At 42.5% G+C, this 24325-nt stretch overlaps 2 protein-coding genes across 3 annotated transcripts in view; one reads left to right on the top strand and one right to left on the bottom strand.

The window, feature by feature from the left end:
- The window catches only part of FGD1 (FYVE, RhoGEF and PH domain containing 1), a 103372-nt gene that overhangs the window by 41480 nt on the left and 37567 nt on the right, over positions 1–24325 (bottom strand). The gene's annotated exons all lie outside the window — the stretch shown is intronic.
- Positions 172–8133, top strand: ITGAV (integrin subunit alpha V). Its single transcript, XM_075184926.1, has one exon. It carries the CDS (start codon positions 376–378, stop codon positions 3460–3462), a length of 3087 nt encoding a protein of 1028 aa, XP_075041027.1. The 5' UTR covers positions 172–375; the 3' UTR covers positions 3463–8133.

The following is a 24325-nucleotide window of genomic DNA, read 5'->3' on the forward strand; positions in this document are numbered from 1 at the left end:
TCCATTGCTGCCATGTTAACCCAATCACTGCCAGATGTCCCATTTTAACCCTTCCAACACCAATATTCCGTCTCTGTACTTGTTAAATAGGTAGTCGCTGTAATCCGTGCGCGGTCTGGTGCGCTGACGCATCGCTTGGACGGGAAGCAGACGCGACAAAGACCGCAAGCGCTCTGTATCCACGCCCACTGTGACTCTACCCCAGCCCGGCCTTGATCACTGCCCCCATCCCGTCTGCTGCTGAGACACAGAAGGAAAGTCCCAGGGATTCTCGGAAGTTTACACCCGACCCCCAGCTCTACTTATACCGAGATCTGATGGGCACAGAGGGACTGCACAGGAGGGAATAGTCCGTGACCGCAACCCGGGCGCACCATGGCCGCTGCGACTCTCCTGCTGGGCGCTGCGCTGCTGGGCTCGTCCTGCTGCTTCAATCTGGACGTGGAGAAGCCCCGGGTGTACTCCGGCAGTGAGGGCAGCTACTACGGCTTTGCAGTGGACTTTTACACCCCCGATGCCAGCTCTTCCTTCTTGCTCATTGGGGCACCCAAAGCAAACACCTCCCAGCCTGGGATTACCCAAGGTGGAGACGTGCTGAAGTGCGACTGGAGGAATACCAATTGCCAGTCTATTGTCTTCGACCCCACCGGCAATCGAGACTATGCCACCAACGACCCCATCGAGTTCAAGTCTAACCAGTGGTTTGGGGCTTCCCTGAAGGCTAAAGGTAATAAGATTTTGGCTTGTGCCCCTCTGTATCACTGGAGGACTGAGCAGACCAAGCAGGAGAGAGAGCCAGTTGGGACATGTTACCTGAAGGATGGAGACCAAATTGTAGAATATGCGCCCTGCAGATCCAATTCAAAGCCTGATGCCCAGGAACAAGGGTTCTGTCAGGGTGGATTCAGCGTTGATTTTACCAGGGAGGACAGAGTTCTGCTCGGAGGGCCGGGCAGCTTCTATTGGCAAGGCCAAATTATTTCAGACACTGTGAAAGATATTTTACAGAGGTATAATCTTAGCAAATACAGCATCACATATGCCAATCAACTGGCGACACGTGCTGCTAATTTCCAGTATGACGACAGCTACTTGGGATATTCCGTGTCCGTGGGGGATTTTAACGGGGACAATATTGAAGATTTTGTTTCTGGGGTTCCAAGAGCTGCAAAAACATTAGGCATGGTTTCTATTTATGACGGCCAAAGTATGACTTCCATGTACAATTTCACCGGAGAACAAATGGCGGCATACTTTGGCTACTCTGTAGCTACCACCGATATAAACGCAGATGGCTTGGTGGATCTGTTCATTGGGACTCCTCTTTTTATGGACCGCGGGTCAGATGGGAAGCTTCAGGAAGTTGGCCAAGTGTCTGTTTACCTCCAGCAAAGCAAAGGTGGACTTCAGATATTGACCAAACTGACTGGTTCCGAATTATTTGCAAGATTTGGGAGTTCTATCGCAGGTCTTGGCGATGTGGATCAAGATGGTTTTAATGACGTTGCCATTGGCGCACCTTATGCTGGCGAAGGTAAAAAGGGTCTGGTTTACATCTACAATGGAAGGAGTTCTGGTGTAAGCTCTGCACCGTCCCAGGTCATTGTAGGACAGTGGGCTTCCAAAACCATGCCAGCTAGTTTTGGCTACTCATTAAAAGGAGCTACCGATGTTGATAACAATGGCTATCCAGATTTAGTCGTTGGAGCCTTTGGGGCCGATAAAGCCATATTATACAGGTCTAGGCCTGTTATCACTGTAAACGCCATTTTGGACGTGAACCCAGCAATCCTAAACCCTGAAAGTAAGACTTGTACCGTTAATGGAGTCCAAGCCTCCTGCTTTAACGTGAAATTCTGCCTCAAAGCCACCAGTAAAGGTGAAGTACCCAATCAACTCTCATTTAAAATCGAGCTTTTACTGGATAAACTTAAGCAGAAGGGAGCGGTACGACGTGCACTGTTCATCCACTCAAAGCAGCCCACTCATACCAAGGACATGACTATTATAAATGGTGCCAGCATGCGCTGTGAAGAATTAACGGCATATTTACGCGATGAGAGCGAGTTTCGGGACAAGCTTACGCCTATAACCGTTTTCATGGACTATCAAATGGATTATAAGGCAGCTGCCGATTCATCCGGACTCATGCCTATCCTAAACCAGGTCACCCCGGCAAATCTAACCAAACAGGCACACATTTTGTTGGACTGTGGTGAAGACAATATATGCAAACCCAACTTGATTTTGTCAGTAGAAAGTGAGCAAAAGCAGATTTATATTGGGGATGACAGCCCTCTGACGCTCTTCGTTGACGCTCAAAATCAAGGTGAAGGGGCCTACGAGGCGGAACTTATTGTCCATATCCCGCCTCAGGCGGACTTCATTGCCGTTGTCCGAAACAACGAAGCCTTGTCCAGGTTATCTTGTGCGTTCAAAACTGAGAATCAGACCAGACTTGTTGTATGCGATCTTGGAAATCCTATGAAAGCTGGTACCAAGGTCCAGGCAGCCTTGCTCTTCAGTGTGCATCAGCTGAGCGAGATGGACAACACCGTGAGCTTCGACTCGCAAATTCAAAGCTCAAACCAGTACGACAATTCCAGTGAAAAACAATCTCTGCAAATCGCCCTGGCAGTGTTAGCGGCTGTTGAAATAAGAGGAGTCTCCACTCCGACGGAAGTTTTCTTGCCAATTGCAAACTTTGAACCCATGGAAAATCCAGTGACGGAAGAGGACGTCGGGCCGCTCGTCCAACATGTCTTTGAACTCAGAAACAACGGACCCAGCGCATTCAGCAAAGCGATCCTCAATGTACAGTGGCCGTACAAGTACAAAGGCAACACTTTATTGTACATTGTTAAATATGAAATTGATGGCCCTATGTACTGTACTTCTGATGTGGTAATCAACCCTTTAAATCTGAAACTGACCGCTTCGGCGGCAGATGAAAACAAAAACGTGACCCGGAACGAACGCAATCGGAGGGATGTTCCAGTAGTAGGAGACTTGGAGACCATCACTTGCGGAGCAGCCCAGTGTCTTAAAATTGAATGTCACGTAGAACGAGTGGAAAAAGGAAAAAGCGCCATTCTATATATTAGATCCAGACTATGGACACCGACTTTTATTAACGGCGAGAACCAAAATCATTCTTATTCCTTAAAGTCCTCTGCCAAATTCAGCGTTCTAGAATTTCCGTACAAAAATATGAACCTTCCCGATATAAAAAATGTTACAGATGTCACAACGAACATTCTATGGGTTAACCAGTCTTCCAGCGCCCCAGTGCCCGTGTGGGTGATAGTGCTGGCAGTGTTGTCAGGTTTGCTGCTGTTGGCACTGATGGTACTTATAATGTACAAGCTGGGGTTCTTTAAACGTGTGCGGCCTCCACAAGAGGAAGCAGAAAGAGAGCAGCTTCAGCCACAAGAAAATGGTGAAGGAACCACAGACGCTTGAGTAAATCATTCCTTTTTTTCCCTCTTAGGAATACTTTGTAGGGCCCAGTTGATATGCAAGAATGGACTCCGATTTAAAGTTGACTTAGCATCGCGGAGGCAGCCATGTTGTGGACTGTACCAATATTCAGCTTCTGACTAAAACAGGGGTAGGCAACCTGCGGCTCTCCAGGTGTTTGTGAAACTAGAGGTCCCAGCATGCTTTGCCAGTAGATAACCAGCAGATAGGTGGCAAGGCATGCTGGGACTTGTAGTTTCACAACACCTGGAGAGTCGCACTTTGCCTACCCCTGCACTAAAACTAATGACCTAACTGACGCATTTGGCAATCCTTCCTTATGCCTCAGTGTTGCATTCTAATAATTAGCTCCGCCCACAAAATGTCTATCTCCACTGTGTATAGGCGATTGATTTACTTTAATGTAAGTCTAATGCGGGATGTATGGCTTTTTCGTGGATTAAAGGGCATCTACAATAATGTGTATGTATATGTTCCCATAACTTGAAATTCAATGCTTTGCTTGGAAGAAATGCCACTTAACATGCCTTATTTCCAGGGGGAAGAAGGGCATCTGACCAGTCCCATAGCGGCCTAACCTTTGGGCTGAGTCACTGGGCCACATGTATTTTGTCTCCTTTAAAATTTCCTAATAGGCTCTCACCCCCCAGGCTAAAATATGCCAACCATTTCCTGCTGATCTCTCGGTGAAAGCTGGTACCTGTCCAAAAACGCTCAGTCTGCCAGCTTAAGAATTTTACAAACAGTATTAGGAATGTTATAAATTGTGTATATATGCATACAACTCTTATTATAGCTATAAGGTCCCTTCACACAAATTAATTATGTGTTGTAACCTATCCAGATTGTGTCATTTGCTGTTATTACCACTTAAAAAAACGAGTACAATTGGATGCTGTAGAACCGAGCACCGTTCCTGCAGTTAGCTGTGCAGCAGTTTTCATAAATGCCCCACTGCCCCTTTACAATGTTGGGTGGCATTTCTCTTTGAGTACTTTGCCAGTTTAATAAACAACATGAAGATCATATATAGACACGTTAACTATTGAAAAGTAATGCAAATAGTATTTCAACTTATGTGTTAATTCAATTGTGTATGTTTTTAGACTTTCTTTTAAACAGACACATAAATAGTATAAAGTATATAAGGGTTACAGATAAATATACAAGGTCCATAGTTTTCTGGAAACGCCTGAGTATATGCAAAAAATGTAGTAAACACATTAGATTGGACTAGAAGCCGACACCATCATTTCTGTACAGTTATTTGTTTTTTAAATGACAAACTGTGAAATGTTATTAGGGAGACCTCATACAATTGTCAAATCCTTTGTCTAAATAAACTTCAAAGTATGGCGAGAACACATCTATTTTATATGAGGCCATTTATGAAAAAGTGTAGAACAGTTATTTAAGCCAACACTGTAATGTGAAATAGAAAACAACTCTAAATCTCTCTCTTAATTAGTTACAGTGGGGATATCAAGTCTTTGAAATCTATATGATGTTTTTCAATAACCTTTTTATCAGCTTTACTTTGAATAGCTTTTGATCTTCATGATGAAGCTCTAGTTTGGAAATGTACTTACTGTGAGACCTCTTACTGGTGTATTTTATTTTGAAATAAGTTAAAACATTTAAATTGTACACAGAGTGATACTGTGATCACTGCAGACAAGTGATTGCTCAAAGGGTTTTTGCATTTAACAAAAAGCTTTCCTGTTGTTTTTTTATTTGTCATTGGAGAACATTTTGTGATGATCAGTGATAAGAGTTCCAAAATAAATCCATTTTGATGTAAGAAAATAAAAATGTCAGGTCTTCTACATGAATGTTAGACAAAGTTTAGCTTGGAAAAACAAAATAATTAAGCATCTAGTTCCAGTTTAACCTGGGAATACTATCTAGCTTACAATTAATATACTTTTATAAGGCTTTTTATGTGTGAAATATAGCTTCTCTCAGTACTCTGAGAAGTCATTCAAATATTAACATGTAAGGGGGGGAATTCTATTAGCTACGAAGTGTCCACTAGACCAGTGTTAGCTAACCCGTGACACTCCAGGTGTTGTGAAACTACAAGTCCCAGCATACCCTCCCAGCAATAAGCTGCTATATATTGGCAAAGCATGCTGGGACTTGTAGTTTCACAACACCTGAAGTGTCACGGGTTAGCCAACACTGCGCTAGACACTTTGCGGCAGAGTTTGGACAGAAATCTCTGCTCATTTATTCCTCGCACCCCATAGAGATGAGAGGGAAAATCAACTGAGATCTCTACCATAATTGCAGGCAATTTGCGTGGCGCGATGTCAGTATCCCACATCACGGGCAACTGATTCTGCCCCCTAAAAGTGCACTTTTTATAGATTAGTTTGGACCCTGTGGCGTTATTGTTGTGGCGAGATCTTCTGCGTTGGCAATGAAGAGCTAACATTCTCGCAGACATGGTGGCCCCCATTAAGAGAGTGGGTGGGGGGGGGGCAGTTTTGAAAACTGGTGCTTAGATCACTACACAAAAAAGGTGCTGTAACCTATAGCGACTAACCAGAGTCTCCCAGACGTTTGTGTACTTCACTTAAGAGATGAAAGCCAAACGTCTGAATAACTGCTATGGCTTACAGTAACTCTTGTAAGAGTTTCCCGTACACCAGTTCATATAAATGTATATTATACTGTCGTGCACCAGTTCTGATAAATGTATATTATACTGCCATGTACCAGTCCTGATAAATGTATATTATACTGCCGGAGGTACCGGGGTCATATTCCTACGGCAACATAAACTTAGAAAGGAAGCGACACATTTCATCAACCCTTCTCGATTGTAAAACCTGTGTTCTTTCTGAGACCTTTGTACTTTTGAGGTCGGTTAGAGTATATTGTGTATTTAAATTGCTAACATCACTGCCAACAGGATGCCGTGCGAGAAATGGGTTGGGTTTTTATGGTACATTTTTATAACAGTTGTTTTATTCACCATGGCCGATATGTCTAAGCGGCAGACAGTAATGTGGCTTGTTAGTTAGTGTCAAAAACCAAAAAGGTATGTTCTACTGATTTCCTTTAGGAGTTTGCACATTCAGTTACGTATAAATACTAAGTGCAAATTTAAAGCAAAAATATGATAACAGCTTCTTTTTTTTTTTTTTTACCAAGTCTGCCATTAAGACCTAGGGAACACAAAAGACAATAATGTGTATTTACTTGTTTTACTCTTTTGTGTTCCCTTTACCTGTCTAGCCATGAAGTTAGTGGTGTAAACAAGTTTGTATGCTAATTAGGCTTCAGGCTGCTTGGAGTTAACCCTTTATGGCCATTAATTCTGTAGGTGTTAGGATCACTTCCCTCACAATTTTTTTTTATTATATTTATATATATATATCTACTAATGAGCATTAATTAATGACATGGGAGTGGAATCTGACATTGATGGGATTATAGCAACACTTAAACATGCTAGAAAAAAAAAAACACATGTTTTTCATACTTGTTCATTTTGTATTAGAACATTTCAGGTGATGGGTGCACTTTATGACTTTTTTTTTTGCAATTGGCTGCTTTTGCTTGAATAGCCGTTTTTGTTGTTCTCCTATGATGGGAGAGATTATAGCAAGGTTCCCCGTCCAGGTATAGCTGTGCATGCACTGGCCAATTCAGTATGGGAGACAAGCAGTGGATGGGGTTTAGCAGTTTAGGTAGAGATTAGTCTTTATGTGGAGTGAAATTTACATTGTAAACAGACAAACCCATTAGAACTTCCACTCCCCTACTGGTTAGCAGATTCCAGAAATGATAGGGATTAAATGTCCGAGGCACTCCAGGAATGTGCATAGCTATATAAAATTTCTCTGTACAATATCAAAGCGATAATACTTCATAGTTACTTCACACAAGGAGGCAGCCATTTTGTGGGTTGGACCAATATTCATGGAAGTGTGGCCTGTCAATTCATTGGGGGGCCCTGAGTGATGACATGGTTTCATGGTGAATTCATAAGTTGCATTCAAAGTAAGGCCACTGGTTCAAAGTGAGTTGACTGGATGCGTTCTCATCAATAATGGTTCAACTCACAAAATGGCTGCCTCTGTTGTATGAAGTCGATGGGCACACTTTAATCTGCAAATTGACAAAAAGAGTCTGCTCTAACATTGACAAAACAACAAATATATCTCTACAATCATCACCAAGTCAGTACTGACCATTTATACTTTAATAATATTGAGCATTAACTATATTTTAAAAAGGTACATGCTGTAATGTTGCGATACTGACCCATTACAAATAACCTCTTTGTAAAGCACTGACGAGCTAGGATTTTTCCGGAAAGATAATCCTTCTGTAGTTAAACGTGCAAGAGTACTTATTGTGCAACAATCCGTGGGCTCCTGCTAAACTATGTATGCTGTAGTTACTGACAAACAAGATATTGTGTTAAATTGTTCATGCTGTTTCCATAGGCTTCATTTATGGACCTTTTATTAGTTAGTTTTTAGATATATTTTGTTTATTTTAGTTCTGTTTTTGCACTGATTTCATAGTTTGCATAGCTGTAACCTCTTCTATTTTCAATTCTGTAAACCACTGACAATCCCTGTGATGCTTGAGATCTTGTAAAATGAAAAGGTTTCAATAAATATTATACCCCAATAAGTGTTTTTAATGTTGTGCCTTAAAGTATAATTGACATGCATTTTTTTTGTAAATTTAAAAGTAATAATTTAGCTTGAGTTAAGGACTAATGGCAACGGGCAGCAAGGTGGCTTAGTGGTTAGCACTTCTGTCTCACAGCACTGGGGTCATGAGTTCAATTCCCCTCCATGTCCTTATCTGTGAGGAGTTTGTATGTTCTCCCCGTGTTTGTGTGGGTTACGTCGAGGTGCTCCGGTTTCCTCCCACACTCCAAAAACATACTGGTAGGTTAATTGGCTGCTATCAAAATTGACCCCAGTGTGTGTGTGTGTGTGTGTGTGTGTGTGTTAGGGAATTTAGACTGTAAGCTCAAATGGGGCAGGGACTGATGTGAGTGCGCTCTCTGTACAGCGCTGCGGAATTAGTGGCGCTATATAAATAACTGATGATGAATGTAGTTATTAAAACACCCATCATTGCCAAGATAATCAGCTGCGCCTCTCCCTCTCAAGTACTCCATACTATAATGCCATATTCAATATTTAGGTGGGCTGTAGATCATAGGAGATACATATTGTGTGCCCATTCAGAGCCAGAGTGCCCATAGCTGACAGACTTCCTCTAGCTTGTAGCTGCCAGCACATGGGGCCTTTACAGTCTCATTAATACTCTTATAGCTGCTAAGATGAATTTGCATAACTTTATGTAGACATTAACTACTTCAAACCGCCAATCCTAAAGCTGGGTACACACTACAGGGTTTTTGTCCAATAATCGGCTCAATCAGCCGACATACGACCGCTCGTTCAAAAGTCGGGTCAGTGTGTGCAGTGACACGATGGTCGAAAGTCTGCCCAAATGGACGATTGTCGCCTCATTTGGTTGGTCGTACCGTTAAATATTTTCGTTCCAATCTCGTTTCCGTTGTGTAGTGTGTATAAACTTCTGACCAATGTGTACGAAATTGCAATCATTGCTCACGATAACATGGCTGTAAATAGTCGCTCTTCCCTTTATCTTCTAAAACAAGGCTATTGTGTATGCAGTCCATGGACCGTGCGATCGGACCATCGATCACATGTAAAATCGATCGGCATAAAAAGTTGATGGAAAATTCTGTAGTGTGTACCCAGCTTAAATTTCACCACTTGCAAGTTACAAATCGGCTAGAAGCCACATATCCAAAGTCATTGCATTTTTTTTTTTTTTTGGGTAAAACACTGCTAAAAAGAGACATCATATGCATTTGCTTTTGACACGATTTGGTTACTAGCATTTCTACTTGCGTTTAGAGATCAGTGCAGGCTTCTTTAAGGTGCTTAGCCACAGAAAAGATTGAACACAATGCATTCAAAGAAACATGAGCGCTTGTTAAACCAGAAGTGGGTAGGGTGAGCATAGAAAACATGGTTTGTAGGGTCAGCCCTGTCTACATGTATTTTACTGGTGTTAAAAATGAATGAAATAACTGCCAGTGGGTATGAGTCCTACAGTGAGACTGAACTGTAAAAAAAAAAATTGTATGTTGTAGCAGAAGACGTCAACTCTTACACTCTGAGAAGCGGTTAGATGTTGGCTCTGCATACTTCCATACTTAGGGGAAGATCTATCAACAGGTCGATTCTGACTAAATCTAATCTCTAGTGATTTACGTTGTGATTTGCAATTCGCCTAATGTACTAAAGGAAAAGTTGCGATGTAAATATCCACTTTTTTCAAACTTAAAAAAACAATAATTAAAAAATAAATAAATAAATAAATCACTATACATATTTCACATCACAGATTTGCAAAATCCACATGTTAATCTCCCAAAAATAAATGGACTGGTTTCAGATAGTTGAGATTCCCTGAAATCCAGTGACATTTCCCATTGTTTTCAATGGACAATACTTTACATAAAAATACTACAGGCAGAATATACATAACCATGGACAATGGCAGGGCACTTGCTGAAAATGACACAAAGAGAAGTGGTACTGTGCAGTTGTCCCTATGTACAGCTTAGTAAAACAATGCAGAATTGCATGCATAACAAACTGGGCAGTAGTTCAAAATGAACATTAGGGGCTAGATTTACTAAACTGCGGGTTTGAAAAAGTGGAGATGTTGCCTATAGCAACCAATCAGATTCTAGCTGTCATTTATTTAGGGCACTCAACATAATGACAGCTAGAATCTGATTGGTTGCTATAGGCGACATCTCCACTTTTTCAAACCCGCAGTTTAGTAAATATACCCCTAGGATTTGAAAAGTAAAATGTACATAAATGTAATACAATGGTTAAACAGGAAAAAGAATGTGGGATAAAGTAAACGGTACAGTAATGTAAAACACCTACATTAATATTATCCCCATTTACATAAATCTGACCAGATTACCAAATTAATAATACTGTACAACATGAATATTAATCTCCACACACACCCAATAAAAAGGGTTATATTTGCTCACCCAATGAGTGCGGAGAGCACAGGTCATTTACTTACCGATACTTAGAAAACCACTAGAGCACCAAATCCATTAAAAAAAGTAAAATACAATACAGGCGATGGCAATAACAGAACAAGGATTACGGGGGTATATGTATCGCCACCATGCTGGTTATAGACTTGCTTTGCTTCGGGAAGCTATTGCTGCCGAGACCCCTTGATGTATAGGGCGAAGGAACCAGGGGCAGACCTAGACTATGTTTAGGGGGGGGGGGTGATTTTGCATAATCACACCCCTCCTTTACTCTGATTGGCTGGCTTGCATTTAGCCCCGCCTTTTGCTCGTGATTGGCCACACCCCTCCCATTTTGATCAGCTCTGGGACCACTCTGATTGGCTGGTCCGTGTTTAGCCCTGCCTTCCGCTCGCAATTGGACCCGCCCCCTCCCGTTTTGATCTTCGGCTGGGACCTATTTTAAAGGTAGACTTTCTGCTGCTAGGGGGGCTAATGACCCGATCGCCTCCCCCCCCCCTGGATCCGCCACTGGACGGAACAAGACTGCCAGCTAGGACTCTTTCATTTACACAGGGACCAAGCGGATACCAAGCAACAACTCCATACTACATTGACAAAGATTATAATCATCATGCATGAGTAATGGCCAAGAGAATCACATAAGAACATTACTGTATATAGACATTAAGGGGGATATTCAATTAGGAGCAAGGTCTTCAGATGCGCACATTTCCACCCATTACAGTAAGGAATCTCTGCTCATTTTTCTGCGCACCTCTATGGGACACGAGGAAAATTGAGCAGAGATTCCATCCCCAACATTCCATTCATGAGTCTGTTTCGGAGACGCATCACGCTGAATTGAATCTCCCCCTAAGATACTGGCTAAACCAAAGAACAAACACTACACTAGAAAATTACATAAGAGTTTGACGAGTTTACTAATGATTTGGATTTTGAGATATATGAAGGGATAATGTTGAGGGTTTTGTGGGTGAAGGGGAGTAATTTGAATTGGATTGGGACGCATGGTGGTTAGCAGTGCTGAGGCCACGGATTAGATTCATTTAGGTGCCCAGAACCTCCCACACTCTAAAAACATACTGGTAGGTTAATTAACTTTTTACAAAAAGAGCCTATTGTGTGTGTGTTCTTGTGGTGGGGAAATACGGGCGAGCACAGATGTGAATGATTCAGTATTCTCTGTAAAGCGCTTCAGGCGATATATAAAGTCAATAAATAGGACACTGGGAGGCTGTGGGGAGCCGGTGTAGGGATCTGCGGAGTGGTGCAACACACGGAAGAGGAAGAACGGCCAGCGCTGTAAAACATACACCAGCTGTAATAGCAAGTAATCTATTGCCTGGTTATATGAATACATATATGGGTAATGACAAGTACAGAAACAATGGGCCTGATTCATGAAGGAAAGGAAAGCAAACTAAATTAGCAACTTTGCACTTTGGCAAAACCATGTTGCATTGGAGGGAGAGGTAAATTTAAAATGTGGGGACAGATTTATAGCTGGGGTAGAACAGGTCCTAGATCAACTTTACATTTCAGCGTACAAATAAAGCTATCAAGTATTTGTGTGCTACATGAAAAAACAGACAGTATTTATCTTATGTCCAAAATAATAAACTAATTTGCACCCCATTGTAACATGGTTTTGTCCAAGAGAAAACTTAACTCATTTTTTTAACCTTACCATCCTTAATGAATCAGGCCAATGTGTTCTGGATGTATTACAGTAATGAATGAAATGAAAAAGGGGGATATGAGAAGAGATAGGCAATTTGTAGAATGTATAAAAAAACAAAAAGTGAAGTAGATTGTGAATCATCATAGGGCTAACTTAGTAGGATGTCAGGCAGTGCTGATCTGTATGAAGTGCTCACAGAACAGGAACGAAGATAAGAACAGCTCACATCACAATCACAAATAGCATTCACAGACTCTTCCGTACAACAATCCAGGAAGAACGCCTGGCAGAGGGGCTTTTTAAAAATTATCAGGCAATCTGTTGAATGGATACATTAACTAAGTCATACATGCCAACTTTCAAAAAGAAGTCATGTGGCAGGAGGGGGCGTGGTGATGTTATCGCGACACCATAGCCCCGCCCCCATAAAATGCCGAAATTCACAGCATTTAACAGCGGAGGTGGGGCTTAATGATGCTAATTAAGCCCCACCCCAACCATTCAATGCCGTGATTTTTGGCGAGTTCAGGAGGTTTGCCTACTCATCCGGGAGGACTCCCCGAAATTCGGGTGCCTCCCGGGAATTCCGGGAGAGTAGGCAAGTATGAACTAAGTAAGATGTAAAAATAAATAAATAGGCCAATCCGACATTGCCGATACGTTTGAAGTGCACACAAAAGTGAACTTACATAAAGTCAGAGGTCACAATCGCATATAGAATTATCTTCAGACGTTTCCCTAGAACAAATCAGTAAGACTGATTGCCAGAGAGGCTTTAAGCTCCTTTTATAAGGCTACAGTCACATGACATTTCTTTATCCTTGCTAATTAGCTTCTTTACATTCCGTGCACAGTGATTGGCCGGGCGCTACAGGGCTCCAACATTATTGGATTAAATCAATTTCTCCTTCTCTAATAAAAAATCTCTAGTACATTGTACAGTATTCTTTGACATATCTTAAACATTTATCCACACTCTTGAAATGAAGATTGGGATAATAATAGTCGCTTCTAAAGTTGCACTAAAATACACACATTTGCTTAAATTTATATTCTTAATTTTAAATACACTTGTAAGGGACAACTAAATGTAAATGGCAGTTCTAGCTGAAGCATTGAACACCAATCCTACTTCCTACCTGCTCCTATTCCAGATTCAAAAACGGCACAGGCCATAGCTTTAAACTGCACCTGCTGCCTGTTTCTTCCCAGATACTATTTACAGAGTTCCCCACATTGCTGCACCTTTTACAGATATCTTATCTATGTTTATGTCTCTGCTCATGTTCTCTGGTGGACCTATCCTTATCATCCTCCCTTCCACCACCGCCCAATCCTGTCTTCATGATATCTCCTGTGCTGCACCCATCCTCTAGAATGCACTACCTGGCTAATCAGATTAACCCCTAACCTTCAAAGTAAGTAACCTGGTATTTATATCCTACTGTTTAGCAAGTAACCCCGTCTTCTGTGATCTATAATCTGACCTTTCAAACTTCACTCTATCTACAGTGGACACATTCATCTGCTCATCAATGCACTTTCTTTCTGTGTGATTAAACATGGACTGTTTACGGTACAAAACTTCTACCTTAGGGCTGGGTACAGACTATAGAAAATTTCTCCCAATGGTAAAATCGTTAATGATATCACAACAACTGAAAGTCCCGATCAGCATGCCGCTTCATGTGTACACACTATACACGGTTTACACGATTAATCTTCAGATCTGCGCTCTTCATCTGTCAAAATCATCACCATTTATATAGCGCTACTAATTCCGCAGCGCTGTACAGAGAACTCACTCACATCAGTCCCTGCCCCATTGGGGCTTACAGTCTAAATTCCCCAACATACACACATACACACACAGACTGGGGTCCATTTTAATAGCAGCCAATTAACCAACCAGTATGTTTTTGGCGTGTGGGAGGAAACCGGAGCACCTGGAGGAAACCCACGCAAACACGGGGAGAACATACAAACTCCACACAGATAAGGCCATGGTCGGGAATTGAACTCATGACCCCAGTGCTGTGAGGCAGAAGTGCTAACCACTGAGCCACCGTGCTGCCAATCGGCTGAAATGATGGTGACTCTAACCTGCCTACACTGCTGGTCGTGAGTGCATACACACTTACCAATTGGAATGACATTGCTCCATCATTGAACGAGATTTTTAGTCCGTTTTTAAAATCAAACAATACAATGTGCTTTGCTACTGTAAAACATATTTGTGGCAGCGAACACACTAAGGCGATATCGGACCTAACGGTTGTTTATCTTGTGATTGGTCAGATTATCGGGCAGGTGGCAGCTATGTAATGAATGTGACTTGCTTTAGATACAACACTTTCTAATTTACATAATGTACCCATATTGTTTTTCCCTAAAATTGGGAGAAAATGCTAAAACATTTCGGTAAACTTCTGGCATTGCGCTAATAATGAAAACCAGGTTTTGCCTTTTCCTCCCATGTTATCTGAATAATGCACTTAAAATAAAGACTTATTTCTATTTGCTATCAAAAGACAGCCCTGCTATTCTCGGAAAAAGTGAACAAAAGTATTTAAAAATAAATCTGTGGTCACCAGACACAGAGAAATGTCTGATCACACAAAAGGTAAACATAAATACCATTCATCACGATAAAAGAGCTATTACAGTCCCAGTTGTATTTATAACACTTACAGTAACATATCCAAGCTAGATATATTTTCCTGTTTGCAAGTTTATTTAAAACACAGTAGGGAGCTGTTCAAAACGGCTAATGATAGTCATGTGACGGTATGTACAACGCCTTTCCAAACTGTGTTTTTGCATATCAGAACATAATTAACAAGAAACTAGCCCTCACCAAGACCAAGCCAAAGAGTAAGTACACCCTGTGATTCAGCAGCTTGTAGACCCAGCTTTAGTAGTAATAACTTGAAGCAGAGGTGTAAAAATGTGGAGCAGCACGGTGGCTCAGTGATTAGCATCTAAGCCTCGGTGGCAACACGGTGGCTCAGTGATTAGCACCTGTGCCTCGGTGGCTCAGTGATTAGCACCTGTGCCTCGGTGGCAGCACGGTGGCTCAGTGATTAGCACCTGTGCCTCGGTGGCAGCACGGTGGCTCAGTGATTAGCACCTGTGCCTCGGTGGCTCAGTGATTAGCACCTGTGCCTCATAGCACTGGAGTCACGAGTTCAATTCCCTAACAGTGAACCCACACTCCAAAAACATACTAGTACATGACTAGTAGGTTAATTGGCTGTCAACAAAATTAACCCTAGTCTGTGTGTATGCATTTAGACTGTAAGCTCTAATGTGTCAGGGATTGCTGAAATGACAAATATTCTCTGTACAGCGCTGCAGAATTGGTGACGCTATATAAATAAATGATGATGCGTGTCCATCTATTCCTTAGGCCCTCGCTCTACTCTCCTCGCACTATAGGGCCCTGTTTGGGCCATCAGCTCTACCATTATAACCACAGTGGACTGAACACTCAAAAGAGTGTGCACAAGCCACCACAGTGCAGGCTCAAAGGAGCAGAGAGGGGGCCCTCCAAAACCATAAGTAGACATACGTACCACCAGCCACGAATGCCCATCCAATATCATTTTCTCTAGGAGTTTTACCATACCCTATTTGAGGAATTATGGCTCACACTAAGTTATTTCATTGATGTCTGAGGGCATTAATTTCTGCCACAGCATCTCAATGGGGCCGAGGTCTGAACATTAACTTGGCCATTCCAAAAATGTGATTAATTTTCTTTATAAGCAGCACCTGGCTCAAACAACCATCTTACAGCTATGTAACCATTAAGGATATATTTACTTTTAAAACACACGGCTTATTTATTTTTTTGAATAGTGATAAAGTAAGATGCGTTTGGGGTCATTTGCAACATGAGATTAGAGTTATCGTATTTTAGGACTTGGTCTAAATGGATGTTAAATATGACTTGATACGTACAAACATAAAACTTTCTAAGGCAGTGTACTTTCTTTTTCACATGACTGTATAATTGCCTGTAATTACATATACATTTATATAGGTTACAAATCACCTTTTCATACTTGATCAGGGCAGCACGGTGGCTCAGTGGTTAGCACTTCTGCCTCATAGCACTGGGGTCATGAATTCAATTCCCGACCAAGGCCTTATCTGTGTGGTGTTTGTAAGTTCTCTCCATGTTTGCGTGGGTTTCCTCCAGGTGCTCCAGTTTCCTCGCACACTCCAAAAACATACTAGTAGGTTAATTGGCTGCTATCAAAATTGACCCTAGTCTATCTCTCTCTCTGTCTGTCTCTCTGTGTGTATGTATATTAGGGAATTTAGACTGTAAGCCCCACTGGGGCAGGGACTGATGTGAGTGAGTTCTCTGTACAGCGCTGCGGAATCAGTGGCGCTATATAAATAAATGGTGATGATGATAATGATGATGATGATCAGCTTTTGATTTAATGCCAATGGTTAAAAAGGAGCAAAGTTGTAAGTGGCAGAAAAACAGGGATTTATAGTGATGATATTTGAACCTTAAAATGTGCAGATCCCCAAATCCTTCCTTTATGTGTGCAAGTTTATTTCAGGGGCTTTAGAAACACCCCCATAAAAGCCCCTAACTAAATTATGCACCTAGCTTTTTGGGTTAAACCTGAAAGGTGCAGGATGGGAATAGTAAAAATGATACCGCCAACCTACCACCAGTTTAGGACCAGCCTGTTCATTCATTATAACTATTCCCTGGTTTGCGGTGCCACAGCAGATACAGACACTTTGGCCCACAGATCCAGACGCTTCCCTGAAAGACTAAGCTCACTTAGGCCAAAGGAGGAAGGTAACGCAGCTGCACTGTGGCTTCCACTTTTGACGTTTGTGACCTTTAATGACCGTCTGCCTCAACATATGCTCCTGTATTGCTATCAGTGTATGGGTGTTTTGTCGCCCCCTAGTGCATCGGTGCAGAATAGTCTGAGATACAACTGCAGACACTAACAGACGTCAGCACACAAAACATCAAAAACAGTTTACTGCACAAATCCACAAACTGCTAAAGGGTACAAAATGTACCGAATTAATTAGGTGCCATATACTGGTTTTTTTTGGGGGGGGTGGGGGGCAAAAGATGGATGACAATCATTATTTTAATATGGTGCTTAATAAAGAAAAGCAGGATAGTAGTCTACTCTTAAAACTAAATGCTATAGGAGAGTGGGCAAGTCAAATGGTTTAAAGTTAAATTAAATATTATATTAAATTGTGATCATTTAAAAAAAAATGGATTTGGAGATGTTCCTGCTAATTAGTCCACTAGGTGGCAGTATTTTATTGCAGTCTATGGATGACCTTGGCCAACATGGCAGGTTTCGCTCATATCAACACAGTAAAGGCTATTGTTTTCTGATAAATAGTCTGTTTTCATATTACCTTCCTTGAAACTTGAATGTGTTATTTGCCAGCAGTGTGTTACACTCTGAATTCCTCATGGAACATAAAGCAATCACCCACTTTAGAAAAACATTAATCCTATAGGACAGAGCAACATGCTATATAGAAAATGGTCCCATATGACACACATGATGCCTGGATGGGGAATTTTTAGCAAGCATTGGGGGGGTCATACAATTATTGCATATGAATTAGCAAAAAAAGATAACTAGACATACGCTGGGATCATTTTGGTCCTCCTACGTGAAAATATACTCCATGGCCAAAAGTATGTGAATACCCGAACATCACATCCATCGTGCTTGCTGAACATCTCATTCCTAAATCATGGGCTTTAATATAGAGTCGGTCCCCCTCTCGCTTCTATAACAGCCTCATTCTTGCTGGGAAGGCTTTACACTAGATCTTGGACCATGGCTGCAGGGATTCACATCCATTCAGCCACAAGAGCATTAGTGAGGTCAGGTACTAATGTTGGGTGATAAGGCCAACCTAGTAGTAGGCGTTCCAATTCATCCCAATGATGTTCGAAGGGTTTGAGGTCAAGGTGGCTAAGTGGTTAGCACTTCTGCCTCACAGCACTGGGGTCATGAGTTCAATTCCCGACCATGGCCTTATCTGTGAGGAGTTTGTATGTTCTCCCCGTGTTTGCGTGGGTTTCCTCCGGGTGCTCCGGTTTCCTCCCACACTCCAAAAGCATATTGATAGGTTAATTGGCTGCTAAATAATTGACCCTAGTCTGTGTTTCTGTGTGTGGCGTGTGTGTGTGTGTGTGTGTATATATTAGGGAATTTAGACTGTAAGCTCCAATGGGGCAGGGACTGATGTGAGCGAGTTCTCTGTACAGCGCTGCAGAATTAGTGGCGCTATATAAATAAATGATGATGATGAACGATGATGAAGGTTCTGTGCAGGCCAGTCAAGTTCTTCAACACCAAACTCTGGAAAACCATTTTTTGACGTATGTCGCTTTGTGCACGGGGGCATTGTCATACTGAAACACGAAATGGCCTTCCCCAAACTGTTGCCGTAAAGCTGGAAGCACACAATTCTCTAGAATATCATATGCTGTAGCATTAAGATTTCCCTTCACTAGCGCTAAGGGACCCAGACCAACCCATGAAAACCAGCCCCAGACCATTATCCCTCTTCCTCCAAACTTTACAGTTGGCAGTACGCATTCAGGTAGGAAGCATACTCCTGGCGTTGCACCACTCCAGCAGACATTTGGCAGAGCGAATGGTGATCGTAGACTTCTGCAGCTGCACAATCGTGGAAACTCAATCCATGAAGATCTCGACGATCAGTACTTGTGTGGACGTTGCTTTCAGAGGCAGACTAGAACTCTGTAGTGAGTGATGCAACAGAGGACAGACAATTGTTGTGCTCTACACACTTGGCGGTCTCATTCCGTGAGCTTGTGTAAACGAATGCCTCGCGCCTGAACGGTCGTTGCTCCTGGACGTTTCCACTTCACAATAACAGCACTTACAGTAGACTGAGGCAGCTCTAGCAGGGCAGAAACTGGATAAACCGATTTGTCGGAAAGGTGGCATCCTTTCCAACGACCATACTACTGCTAATGTTCGACTACGGAGATTACATGGCTGTATGCCCGATTTTACACATCCGTTAGAAACAGGTAGTGCTGAAATGGCCAAACAAGCTGATTAGAATGGCTGAACACATACTTTTGGCCATGTAGTGTACATCTTATGTGAACAAACCCTTAGGACTTATTCACCATTGTACTTTGGGAACATTTTTGGATATTGATGCAACACTAAAAAAGCCCTTTAAAAATTAGACAGAGGTAGAAATAAGGGCCTGACCGAAACTGTGTATTCTCTGGTGTTTTGCTGTGATCTGCCGTTTACACCGCCGCCCTTGTGGACAGCAGAGGTGTGACAAGGTTCATGAAACCTGTAGTATTTTCAGAGCACTGTTTCAGGACTAATAAAAAATATTCTGGTTCGTGTGACGAACATATACCTCCCCCTTTTAACAAAGCAGTGTACCACCGCTGTTACCAACGTGGTCCAAGTAGGGCTGTCTCAAGGTAAATAAATACATAAAAAAGAGACAGGTGCCCGGGCGGTTGATGTGAACTAGCCCTGGGGGTAAATGTATCGAGCTGAGAGTTTTCCGGCAGGTTTGAAAAGTGGAGATGTTGCCTGATTGGTTTCAGATTCTAGCTATCATTTATTTAGTACATTCTACAAAATGAAAGCTAGAATCTGATTGGTTGCTATAGGCAACATCTCCACTTTTCAAACCCGCCGGAAAACTCTCAGCTTGATACATTTACCCCCTGATCTCATAGCTTTTTTTGTTTTTGTGGTTTTGCAGTCTGTATGGGCTTTAATAGTTATAAAATGTGGTACAAAATAAAATGTGTTGGCAATTTCTATGACTGGTATAATGTTCTTGACATCAGCCACATAATTATATAGAATACTTGAGATAATGTCAAGTATAATCATTTTGATTTTCAGGATGATACTAACTTATGGGGTCTGCAGTGGTGATTTAAGGACTAATATGTTACGTGTTTGTTTTTACGTGGCTATAAAAACTTACCTCTATACAGTGTCCCATATAGTCATTGCTAGTTTACTACAATTGTAAAGCACTGTATACTAAGCTGGCTCTATATAAATAAATGTTTATAGTAATAGCGGCACGCACGTAGTATTTAGCATACAATGCCAGACGTACTGTACAGTCACACACACTGCATGTACAGTAGACATGGTCTGTGGCAGAAATGTACAAAGGAGACATCACACGTAAAATTAGCGCTATCCTCCCGTAATTCACTGGTCTGTACAATGAGAAAACCTGTAAGACTACTATATATTTATAAAATGAAGGCAACTCAAGACAAAAGAGCAGAAGCCATGCAAGTTAAAGGACGCATGCAAAAACACGTTGGAACGTATGTCTGGGAAACCACAAAACTATTTTTAAATGTTAACCTTTGTTTTCATTATGAACTAATCATTCAACACACACACACACACACCCCTCCCTCCATGTAAGGAAGCCGTGTGTGTGTCTGTGTGTGTGTGTGTGTGTTCCCTGACACGCGACATCCTTTATGTCCTGTTGTCTACTTCCCCTATGGAAGATGCTGCAAATGCAAAAAGCACATGTGGGCCATGTATATGTTATATACACAAAACACATCACAACATGAAGTGTAATGCATGGGGAAAGCTGCAGTGTGCTTCCACAAGACAAGCAGATCATTACAGGTCTATTTATTAAAGGGAGACAAGTCCTAAATCCTTCTCCCTAGTTACCAAGGCTCCTGGCCACCAAAGGTTATGGCAGACGGGTAGCCATCGCCCGGGGTCTGCTGTGATGCCTCCCCATGCATGGGAATTTTGTTTACCAAGGACAGCAGGGGTACTTGCTCTGAATGCCAACGCTATCTCAGGATGGCGTTAGCAAGGGGGTGCCCACAGGAAAGAAAATGCTTTATTATTAAGATAAAGGAAACCTAGAAAAAATGCTTTATTTTTATTCTTTTTGTAGACTCTGGACTGAAGTCCAGGCTTCTAGTTTCAGTTTGCATGCCCGAGCTGGTATGCATGGGCAGAGGGTACCAGGACTTGCTTGGCAAGCTGCCGGCCAATATCTGAGCATCGGGGAAACTCAATAAAAAGACCCCTCAAAGTCTCCAAGCTGTGGGATACTACTTTTTGTTCTACATAAGGTGCAGAAGAAACATTACAAGTGTTTACCACAAGGTCACAACTTCCCCCAAACCATCATTTCAGCGGAGGTCCACCTACTAGGACCTCTACCTGTCCCACTTCACTCAGTAGAAGTCTCGAAAGGTAGAGTCTTTTGAGCTGACCTATAGGATTGCCAGCTAACATACAGCTTCTGAAGCTCTACAGCAGATATTATCAGCATATGTGAAGACGGGGGTTAGCTGCATGATGTATATAGTACCCAGTCTACCATCTATCTGGTATGGGTAACACAGGCGGTTGTGAAAATAAACCAACCCACAGCCGCTCAACACGATCACACCATTGAAAAAGGTGGAAAATCCCTTTCAAATTACAAGTGTTATTTACCAGGTGATCCTCATATCTTGTAGTGCAAACATAGGCAGTTCCCCATCCCACCTTTGAACCCTTTCAAAATGAATCATTTAACTAAGGTGGACAGTGTCTGAGCAGTTAGTGCCTTTAACAGACATCAGCATTGAGCCTGTGCAATAGGTGGTTCTAACTATTGGTAAAAAAAAAGCACCCAATGGAACAGAACGTATCATTCTAACCAGACTGAAAAATGTGTTCTTGTCTTTATTTCTGTACAATCTTTGGGGTATATTTACTAAACTGCGGGTTTGGGAAAAGTGGAGATGTTGCCTATAGCAACCAATCAGATTCTAGCTGTCATTTATTTAGTGCATTCTACAAAATGACAGCTAGAATCTGATTGGTTGCTATAGGCAACATTTCCACGTTTCCCAAACCCGCAGTTTAGTAAATCTAGCCCTTTGTCTTCATGATAGTAAAGGCTCGGGCAACCCTCAGCTGTTGGGCAGTCTCAATGGCTGCAGAGCATCATGGGTAAAGTTACCAGCTCGGTTATGTAAATCCAGATGTATATGAACTACACATGCCTCCATTGACTGCTACTGTACTGCTCCATAACAAACCAAGATAATGGTATGTGCAAAAATCACTCATCAATCCTCTCTCTGTATCTCTTTATCAGGTAGCAAAAAGGTTCATCATAGTTGATTACCATATAATTACTGCTGTATTATTAATATTATTAACACAAAGAGAAGTGAGATATTCTTTCAGTTCCCTCTCCATCAGGTTATTAAATGACAATGAGCTGTTCTCGTGTTTGTATGACAACACTGAGCCCTTTCACGTGTGCATTTTGAACAAAAAATGCACATTGTAAAGTATACACATTAGTTATAAATGGGAAATAAATCCCAAGTTATGAGTAATATGTATCTGAAAATACCATCAGGAAGGATTTGGCTACTTTGCAATCCAGGATTATTTATATTTTTTAAATGCTTTAGAGATACGCATTAACCCATTCTTCTTGTGTATTTATAAACCTGGCATAGTCAGGGCAACATGGACTAGCCGAAGGGCTCATAGTCAGGGCAACGTGGACTAGCCCAAGGGCTCATAGTCAGGGCAACGTGGACTAGCCCAAGGGCTCATAGTCAGGGCAACGGGGACTAGCCCAAGGGCTCATAGTCAGGGCAACGTGGACTAGCCCAAGGGCTCATAGTCAGGGCAACGTGGACTAGCCCAAGGGCTCATAGTCAGGGCAACGTGGACTAGCCCAAGGGCTCATAGTCAGGGCAACGTGGACTAGCCCAAGGGCTCATAGTCAGGGCAACGTGGCCTAGCCGAAGGGCTCATAGTCAGGGCAACGTGGACTAGCCGAAGGGCTCATAGTCAGGGCAACGTGGACTAGTAGAAGGGCTCATGGTCAGGGCAACGTGGACTAGCTGAAGGGCTCATAGTCAGGGCAACGTGGACTAGCCGAAGGGCTCATAGTCAGGGCAACGTGGACTAGCCGAAGGGCTCATAGTCAGGGCAACGTGGACTAGCCGAAGGGCTCATAGTCAGGGCAACGTGGACTAGCCGAAGGGCTCATAGTCAGGGCAACGTGGACTAGCCGAAGGGCTCATAGTCAGGGCAACGTGGACTAGCTGAAGGGCTCATGGTCAGGGCAACGTGGACTAGCTGAAGGGCTCATGGTCAGGGCAACGTGGACTAGCTGAAGGGCTCATGGTCAGGGCAACGTGGACTAGCTGAAGGGCTCATGGTCAGGGCAACGTGGACTAGCTGAAGGGCTCATGGTCAGGGCAACGTGGACTAGCTGAAGGGCTCATAGTCAGGGCAACGTGGACTAGCTGAAGGGCTCATGGTCAGGGCAACGTGGACTAGCCGAAGGGCTCATAGTCAGGGCAACGTGGACTAGCCGAAGGGCTCATGGTCAGGGCAACGTGGACTAGCTGAAGGGCTCATGGTCAGGGCAACGTGGACTAGCTGAAGGGCTCATGGTCAGGGCAACGTGGACTAGCTGAAGGGCTCATGGTCAGGGCAACGTGGACTAGCTGAAGGGCTCATGGTCAGGGCAACGTGGACTACCCCAAGGGCTCATGGTCAGGGCAACGTGGACTAGCTGAAGGGCTCATGGTCAGGGCAACGTGGACTATTCGGTGCAAAAATATATATATATATATAAAATTGAGAATGTAAGGATTTGTATGATGTCATACATTCATGTTGAAGAAGATGTAACACCGATCTGTCAAAATTCGTAGTGTATATTTGTGTAGAGTAAATGTTGGATTTATGGTCTTATGAGATTTGCTAATAGAGCCCTCCAGACATTGCTAATATACCTGACTTCTGTACCGCAGGGATGCTATTTCGGAAGGATCAGTCACAATTACAGGGAGTGAGAGGAGTGGCAGGCTAATATTCTTGAAGAGCAACAAAGACTGCAAATTTACGGTCCATCTTTAAGAAGCTTAGAAGCATTCAGCTGTGCGCTCAATTAATTATTAAATGTTATCTTCATTATTTATGAAGTGATGAGTAATTTTAGGAGATCGG

The sequence above is a fragment of the Mixophyes fleayi genome, chromosome 9 (assembly GCF_038048845.1).
Source record: "Mixophyes fleayi isolate aMixFle1 chromosome 9, aMixFle1.hap1, whole genome shotgun sequence".
Taxonomy (NCBI): domain Eukaryota; kingdom Metazoa; phylum Chordata; class Amphibia; order Anura; family Limnodynastidae; genus Mixophyes; species Mixophyes fleayi.

What these genes read in the sequence shown, in the direction of transcription:
- ITGAV (XM_075184926.1), top strand. Translation starts at nt 376, where the DNA reads ATGGCCGCTGCGACTCTCCTGCTGGGCGCTGCGCTGCTGGGCTCGTCC.